This window comes from Mizuhopecten yessoensis, unplaced genomic scaffold (genome assembly GCF_002113885.1).
Source record: "Mizuhopecten yessoensis strain PY_sf001 unplaced genomic scaffold, ASM211388v2 scaffold5141, whole genome shotgun sequence".
Taxonomy (NCBI): Eukaryota; Metazoa; Mollusca; class Bivalvia; order Pectinida; family Pectinidae; genus Mizuhopecten; species Mizuhopecten yessoensis.
Genome location: NW_018405900.1, coordinates 911,032 through 920,280, shown reverse-complemented (window position 1 = coordinate 920,280; position 9,249 = coordinate 911,032). Strand labels below are relative to the sequence as shown.

At 39.6% G+C, this 9,249-nt stretch overlaps 1 protein-coding gene across 2 annotated transcripts in view; it reads left to right on the top strand.

Moving 5' to 3' along the window:
* LOC110450257 (nuclear pore membrane glycoprotein 210-like) overlaps positions 1-8,327 on the top strand; it is a 45,452-nt gene extending 37,125 nt beyond the window's left edge. For both annotated transcript variants that reach the window (XM_021497701.1, XM_021497700.1), the window contains 4 exons: positions 3,498-3,717; positions 4,068-4,181; positions 4,384-4,482; positions 5,569-8,327. In XM_021497701.1, the coding sequence (XP_021353376.1) occupies positions 3,498-3,717; positions 4,068-4,181; positions 4,384-4,482; positions 5,569-5,705 (570 nt within the window). In that variant the 3' untranslated portion in view covers positions 5,706-8,327. The remainder of the gene's footprint in view (positions 1-3,497; positions 3,718-4,067; positions 4,182-4,383; positions 4,483-5,568) is intronic.
* The last annotated feature ends 922 nt before the right edge of the window (positions 8,328-9,249 follow it).

The window sequence follows — 9,249 nt, the reverse complement described above, 5'->3', positions numbered from 1 at the left end:
TAGAGGTAGGGTGGTCACTCAGTATTGTCCTATCCGAGTATCCAGTGTCCAGTCTCACCAACTGTATAGAGGTAGGGTTGTCACTTAGTATTGCCCTATCCGAGTATCCACAGTGTCCGGTCTCACCGACCGTATAGAGGTAAGGTTGTCACTCAGTATTGTTTTATCCGAGTATCCACAGTGTCTGGTCTCACTGACCGTATAGAGGTAGGGTGGTCACTCAGGATTGTTCTATTCAAGTATCCACAGTGTCTGGTCTCACCGTCTGTATAGAGGTAGGGTGGTCACTCAGTATTGCCCTATCTGAGTATCCACAGTGTCCGGTCTCAGTTGTCACTCAGTATTGTCCTATCCGAGTATCCACAGTGTCTGGTCTCACCGTCTGTATAGAGGTAGGGTGTTCACTCAGTATTGTTCTATCCGAGTATCCACTGTGTCTGGTCTCACCGTCTGTATAGGGGTATGGTGGTCACTCAGTATTGTTCTATCCGAGTAGCCACAGTGTCTGGTCTCACCGTCTGTATAGAGTTAGGGGTGTCACTCAGTATTGATCTATCCGAGTATCCACAGTGTCCAGTCTAATCGACTGTATAGAGGTAGGGGGGTCACTCAGTATTGGTCTATCCAAGTATCCACTGTGTCTGGTCTCACCGACTGTATAGAGGTATTGTTCTATCCGAGTATCCACAGTGTCCAGTCTAACCGACTGTAGAGGTAGGGTGGTCACTCAGTATTGTTCTATTCAAGTATCCACAGTGTCTGGTCTCACCGTCTGTATAGAGTTAGGGGTGTCACTCAGTATTGATCTATCCGAGTATCCACAGTGTCCAGTCTAACCGACTGTAGAGGTAGGTTGGTCACTCAGTATTGTCCTATCCGAGTATCCACAGTGTCCGGTCTCACTGACTGTATAGAGGTAGGGTGGTCACTCAGTATTCTTCTATTCGAGTATCCACTGTGTCTGCAGTGTCTGGTCTCACCGACTGTATAGAGGCAAGGTTGTCACTCAGTATTGTTCTATCCGAGTAGCCACAGTGTCTGGTCTCACCGTCTGTATAGAGGTAGGGTGGTCACTCAGTATTGTCCTATCCAAGTATCCACTGTGTCTGGTCTCACCGTCTGTATAGAGTTAGGGTTGTCACTCAGTATTTTTCTATCCGAGTATCCACAGTGTCCAGTCTAACCGACTGTAGAGGTAGGGTGGTCACTCAGTATTGGCCTATCCGAGTATCCAGTGTCCAGTCTCACCAACTGTATAGAGGTAGGGTTGTCACTTAGTATTGCTCTATCTGAGTATCCACAGTGTCCGGTCTCACCGACTGTATAGAGGTAGGATTGTCACTCAGTATTGTTCAGTAGAGGTAGGGTGGTCACTCAGTATTGTCCTATCCGAGTATCCACAGTGTCCAGTCCCACCAACTGTATAGAGGTAGGGTTGTCACTCAGTATTGTCCTATCCGAGTATCCACAGTGTCCAGTCCCACCAACTGTATAGAGGTAGGGTTGTCACTCAGTATTGTCCTATCCGAGTATCCAGTGTCCAGTCTCGCCAACTGTATAGAGGTAGGGTTGTCACTTAGTATTGCCCTATCTGAGTATCCACAGTGTCCGGTCTCACCGACCGTATAGAGGTAAGGTTGTCACTCAGTATTGTTCTATCCGAGTATCCACAGTGTCCGGTCTCACTGACCGTATAGAGGTAGGGTGGTCACTCAGGATTGTTCTTTTCAAGTATCCACAGTGTCTGGTCTCACCGTCTGTATAGAGGTAGGGTGGTCACTCAGGATTGTTCTTTTCAAGTATCCACAGTGTCTGGTCTCTCCGTCTGTATAGAGGTAGGGTGGTCACTCAGTATTGTTCTATCCAAGTGTCCACTGTGTCTGGTCTCACTGACTGTATAGAGGTAGGGCAGTCACTCAGTATTGTTCTATCCGAGTATCCACAGTGTCTGGTCTCACCGACTGTATAGAGGGAGGGGGGTCACTCAGTATTGTTCTATCCAAGTATCCACTGTGTCTGGTCTCACTGACTGTATAGAGGTAGGGCAGTCACTCAGTATTGTTCTATCCAAGTATCCACTGTGTCTGGTCTCACCATCTGTACTCAGTATTGTCCTATCCGAGTATCCAGTGTCCAGTCTCACCAACTGTATAGAGGTAAGGTTGTCGCTCAGTATTGTTCTATCCAAGTATCCCCTGTGTCTGGTCTCACCGTATGTATAGAGGTAGGGTGGTCACCCAGTATTGTTCTATCCGAGAATCCACAGTGTCCGGTCTCACCGACCGTATAGAGGTAGGGCAGTCAGTCAGTATTGTTCTATCCGAGTAGCCACAGTGTCTGGTCTCAACATCTGTATAGAGGTAGGGTGGTCACTCAGTATTGTTCTATCCGCGTATCCACAGTGTCTGGTCTCACCGACTGTATAGAGGTAAGGTTGTCACTCAGTATTGTTCTATCCGAGTATCCACAGTGTCTGGTCTCACCGACTGTATAGAGGTAGGGTGGTCACTCAGTATTGTCCTATCCAAGTATCCACTGTGTCTGGTTTCACCATCTGTATAGAGGTAGGGTGGTCTCTCAGTATTGTCCTATCCAAGTATCCACTGTGTCTGGTCTCACCGACTGTATAGAGGTAAGGTTGTCACTCAGTATTGTTCTATCCGAGTATCCACAGTGTCTGGTCTCATCATCTGTATAGAGGTAGGGTGGTCACTCAGTATTGTCCTATCCAAGTATGCACAGTGTCTGGTCTCACCGACTGTATAGAGGAAGGGTGGTCACTCAGTATTGTTCTATCCAAGTATCCACTGTGTCTGGTTTCACCATCTGTATAGAGGTAGGGTGGTCACTCAGTATTCTTCTATCCAAGTACCACAGTGTCTGGTCTCACCGTCTGTATAGAGGTAGGGTGGTCACTCAGTATTCTTCTATTCGAGTATCCACTGTGTCTGGTCTCACCGACTGTATAGAGGTAGGGTGGTCACTCAGTATTGTTCTATTCGAGTATCCACTGTGTCTGGTCTCACCGACTGTCTCACCGTCTGTATAGAGGTAGGGTGGTCACTCAGTATTGTTCTATTCGAGTATCCACTGTGTCTGGTCTCACCGACTGTAGAGAGGTAGGGTGGTCACTCAGTATTGTTCTATCCGAGTATCCACTGTGTCTGGTCTCACCGACTGTATAGAGGTAGGGTGGTCCCTCAGTATTGTTCTATCCGAGTATCCACAGTGTCTGGTCTCACCGACTGTATAGAGGTAGGATTGTCACTCAGTATTGTTCAATGTGTTTCAAAGGATAAGAGAACATTTCGTAGTTTATAGATCTGTGTGAACTTTCGCTTCCTAACTCCTGTAACCTGTACTTTGTGTGTCCTGTAACCTGTACTTTGTGTGTTAGTCAGGGTCTTATCTCCCCACACGAGACTTACAATTTGTATTCTCTTCATCATTATATGTCACCAGATTGTAACTTTCATGTTCTGTTCTGATTTTTTAAGGTCTTTGTTAGTGATCCGTCCATCCTAGAGAGTCTGTCCCCAGAGAAGGACACCCAGTCTGGGGCTGTGCTCTTGTATCCAATCAGACTGATAGAGTCTGCAGCACTCTGGGAGAGAGATCAGATTGATGTCCACATTGAGATGGTCTGTCAGAAGACAGGCCAAAAGGTCAAACTGCCTGTCTTTGTTAGCCTCATTGGTCAGAAGCCTGATTACATCAGTAAGTATTCAAAAATATATGGTATCAATAAAATAATGATCATTGATAAAATGGTTTAAAATTTCCTGTTTATAATGAAAGGTTCTATAATACTGCAGATAAGCTGCTCTATATCCAAGTACAAAAATAATTTGTACCAGAATCCCATTTAAATTTATTGAACAAAGCTCTCAACAACACTTGTGCTGATGGGTTGTTTTTGTTATGAGAATATGACCTGGTACCAATTAATCAAGCTTGTGCTCATTAAAATATAGCCCCAACTACTCCTCTTCGTTCTTTTACACTAAAACATCCCTTATCCAAGTTCAGATATAAACTATACTGAAATATGTCTGATTTCCTTACAGGTACATACAGAGGGAGTGGCTGGCAGTCGTTGGTCCGCAATATCTTCTATAATTATCAATCCTGGCTCTTCATTATCCTCGTCATCATCCTCACCGCACTAGCAGTCATTATAGGTAAAATTATCTTTTATTGCTATTTATACATCAGAATGATTATGGATGAATTCAACTTGTCCTACTTAGCAACACTGGTGTAAAATTTGTTTCAATTGAATTTTTGGAAATAAATGAAAATAACTCAGTGATGATTAAATATAAAGCATTTCAAAGGTTATTTCACCACTAGTCTTCCATGAAGCCTGCTTTGTGTTGTCAGGTTATCATGCTGTGTTTGGACCCAAGTACAGAGCTGCCAATGCAGGTGTATTCATGGGACCAGGAGGGGCAGCTTCGCCCATCACCTACTCACCCCAAGGTATTGTATAATACAACTGGGATCCACTGTTAATCTGCATTATTAGTCGCATTTTATGAGTGCAATCTTGATTAAATGTTTACAAATCTAAAAATAGAGAGTTATCTCCTAATACCAGAACTATATTCCAAACTGTTTGACAGGTTTAACAGAGTTAGGGATGGACCTAGTGGTCTGATATTTTCTGACAAGACTTGACAAAAGACCTTTCAAGGTCATGAGTGAAAGTTGTATTATTTCTGGTAGACACCTGTTGTAGAATGTGAAAAAAAGTGTTTATCCAAACTCATTCAAGCTTGGTACATTAACTGGGCATGTTTAGGAGATGAACCCTTTTGAAACCCAAGGTAAAAGGTTAAAGGTCATGGATGTGATAGATTTCTGAGAGGCACACATTATAGTCAATACAGGGCTATATCATGAGGATTTGAGTGAAAATTGACATGGCAAGAGGATTGAAATTTAAGGTCAGGGTGAAAGTTAAAGGTTCTGGTAGACATACATGTACCATGTTGTCACGACTCTATTTCAACATCATTTGTGAATAGATTTGGATCAGACTTCATACAATGGTCAAACTCAAATTGATTAATTTATGGTATCAAGACCGCTGTTACAATTTTATACCCTCTTAATATGTTAATGGATTTTGATGAAACTGCATCAAGGTACGAGTTTTGATGTTTAGGGGTACAAAGGTCAAGGTCACATTAACATTTATAGATAAACTTTGTCATCACTCTTCGCCACTTGATTAACATGAACAGATTTTGAGAATACTTATTACAAGTCTGTGTTTCAGGGTGTTACAACCAAGGTCAAGGTTACCATCTACTATTTATAGAAAATCTTGTCACTTCAGCAGCTGTTTCAGTTCTCATGAATATAACATAAATGCTTACATGTGGATTTAGAAATTTGCAAGTTTAATGAAATTTATTGTCAGAGGAAGAAATTGTTGGAGTGTTATGTACCAAGATACTGCTGACAACATGTAAGGTACATTACTTTTTAACAGACTAGTGTAGGATTTGTATCATTTGTGATGCCTTGTTTTATACCCTTTTTTTCATTACTGCGTTCCAGCTCTGATGGGTCCTCAGTACTCTCCATATGCAGCTACACCTAAAACTCCATACCTCTGGTCACCTGGATACAGTCCTGTTGATGGTTCTACTCCTCGGCAACGCAGGTCGCCATACAATCGCCAACAATCACCATGACGATGATGATTGTCAACATTAAACATTAACACATGGTCATATGTGTATGACATTCCAACAGAAGTATGTTTAAAATTTCATATCTAGATGGTTATGTTTCCTTAGGAATAACCTTCAAGGTTGTAAGTACATGTGTTTTCTAGGTATGTTAATTTTCTTTGTTCAAAATGATCAAACACTAACTGTACAGCAATGTATGGTGTTTATATCTCAAACATGTTTATTTCACATCTTGTTTGATATTTGAATTAATATATGTTCTGAATAAGAATAGAGAATTCACTTTTTAGCTAAATGGAAGGAAACAAGAAAAAATGAATTAAAGTTCAATATAGCCATTGTGATGTTGAAAAGATGTCATGTGAATTGTTTTCAGTATAAATTACTGGTACCATTTTTGACTGTTAACATGGTGTGTTGAAATGGGTTTTTTTTTGTATTTATTTAATTGAGGGCACACAAAGAGGTCCCCTGAAGGTGAATTCGAAAATGTTGCCTTTGCACAAATTTTTAAAAAAGAATGAATAGCTTACGCTGATGATTGATAAATTGTTATCAAAATGTTACTGATTCAGGAAAAACACCTGTACTTGAATGCCAAAGAAATCAGATAACCAATGCATGAAGTTACTCTTGCGTCAGCTTAACCCATTTGTATTTACGAAAGTAAAATGCATACGCTCAGGTTATTGGACATTTGCTAACCACCGATTGTAACTTAGCCATGTGATAAGGATTTCTTGATTCTAGAGAAATAAACATACATTGCATTGTGCTTTTACTGACTACAACAAATTTACTCACCATTCTAGCGATAGTAATAGACAAATGTGTTGTTGTATAACAGAGATCATTATAGGGGTTGAACCTGGGACCCTGGTTTAGAGTGAGTTCTCCCTAGCTAGTATTTTATCAGGTTGACATAAAAAAAAAGAAGAAGATATATATTGCAGGTAGGTAAGCCCTTTTTTTCAAACGGTCCATTCAGAGGAAAGCTTAAAATTTTTAAAAGTAAGCGGATAAAGGAGATACATGTTAATTGATCAGGAAATGTGCAAAACTGAGAATTTCCATCAATATTATAGAAAAAAGGTAGCATGTTGATATTACACAATCATATTTCTGGTATTCTTGACCCACTCATTTCATATTTTTAAAAGTACGGTTATGAAAAATTCCACTATTTACTTAATTTCTGCCATAGCCACTAGACCTGAAATCTGCAAAAAGCAGATCTGGCAAAACAGACCATTCTAGCAAACTGGTGAAAAAACTGGGAACAAAGAAAGAAGAAAAAGAGAAAAACTCAGTTTTGCAATGTTCCCGAAAAGTATCAGCCTTTTAGATTTTCATCCTTGCTGATCAATTCTCAATTACTGACTTATTTTTTATTTCCCACTTCATGATAGAAGTATTATTTATAGCAAGTTATGTGTTTACATTAAGATCATCATAAAATAGCCCTTACTTCCTTTTAAAAAAAGGTTAAAATTTTACTGCAGTATTCATTCCTCTTTATACATGAAAGTCTATGGTCATGTCTTCAGTTGTAAAATTCAGTAAATAGTTCACCTTCCATTTTAGAAATTTGAGATATCTTGAAGCCAAAATCATCTCTAACACTTCTGTGTTATTTGTACACGGTAAAGTGATTTTGACGTGGTATTGTTTCTGATTCTCAGGGTGAGATCTAAGACTTGAATCAATACAGATTTCAACAAATTTCGGAAGAGAATGATACATTAGACATTTATATTAACAGGACAAATATTCTTGTATGACGAACATTAAATGTAGGGGAGTGAATGAAGCAGTTTGAGAGATAGATTGAGAGAGGGAATGGAGATGAGAGGGAACAGAGATTGAGAGAAAGGGAAGAAAGATGAGAGGGAATAGAGATAGGATGAGGAAACAGACCTTGAGACTGGTGTAAGAAGCTTCAGAGAAAATCTACAATGTATGCACGATGTTTGGAAAAGGAAAGAGATTTTTGAATTGTTATTTTTTGAGAATTTGATCTCCATTGTCTTAAATATATACATGTATGCAATTTGTTTACCATATTTTTTAATGTTGTGTGTATCATACAAGTATTTTTCATGAAAGTGCTGCAACCTATTTACATTTCTGAGTTTGTTTCAAAGAAATTGATTTACTTTGTAGTCCTTAAACAATTATTTTCACAGTAATCATCAGACTTAATGAATAACTTAATTCTAAATTACTATAATACTGGTACTCAGTTTAAATATATTTCTTTTCAAAATTCTGAAGACTGTCAAACAAAATGAAACAGCAGATAAATCTTTCTGTGTAACACAATATCACAGGGTTGAGTGTATTGCACTGAAAATGTCTATATAATTTCAAATTTCACAGGAACATTTACAGTATCTTTACAAAATGGGAAGACCTACATGTTCAGTTAAACGTGAATGTCTCCACAAATAGAGTGAAATGTCAGTGATATTAAGTAAATAAATGTACTCTATGGTTGTTCTGTATGGCTCCATATGAAGCGATTGTCTATTTGACCTTGAGTGAAAGCTAAAAGATTTAGTATGCTAGCTAATGAGAAAATGTGACATTTTTGTATCATGAATAAATTTACAGTATTTTGTATATGATGGTGGTCAGTGTTGGCTGTACTCTTTATTAGGGAGGCTATCGAGTCAGATCCCTGCAGGACACAAAACTGCAAACAGTGTAGTTCATCTAGTAAGAACAGCTGTCCTATTTAATACAACTGGCTTTTGAACACAATAATATGAGATTAGCACATATTTCTCACCACTACATCTAGGATTCCTCTTCGAGGTCCTTTGATTCCTACATTATCATTCCAAAATGTGATTTTTTCTTTTTGCCAATTTAAATCAAATTCAAAATAAAATTGAAAGTGTGAAAAGTAGATATTAGTCCCCCACCCGGTTCCAGGGGGGGAGGTAGCCATAAGTTTGCACTCCATCTGTCCTTCCGTCCGTCCTTCCTTCTGTCCAAGAAGTTTGTCTATACTTTTTCACCTGGAGTAACCAGATTTGGTGTACAATGACATCTTGGGATGACAGAGTGCAAGAATTAGGTCACTATAACCTCGCTGTGACCTATGCTTTGACCTTAACTTTTGAAAAAGTTTGTCCGGGGCATATCTTCTGTACCTTACCTGGAGTAACCAGATTTGGTGTACAAGGACATCTTGGGATGGCAGAGCGCAAGAGTTAGGTCACTGTGACCTATAACTTGACCTTTTCTTTTCCAGGGCATATCTTTTATACTATTACACCTGGAGTAACCAGATTTGGTGTACAAGGACATCTTGGGATGGCAGAGCGCAAAAGTCAGGTCACTGTGACCTATGACTTGACCTTTTCTTTTGAAAATATTTGTCCAGGGAATATCTTCTATACTATTACACCTGGAGTAACCAGATTTGGTGTACAAGGACATCTTGGGATGGCAGAGCGCAAGAGTTAGGTCACTGTGACCTATGACTTGACCTTTTCTTTTGAAAATATTTGTCCAGGGAATATCTTCTATACTATTT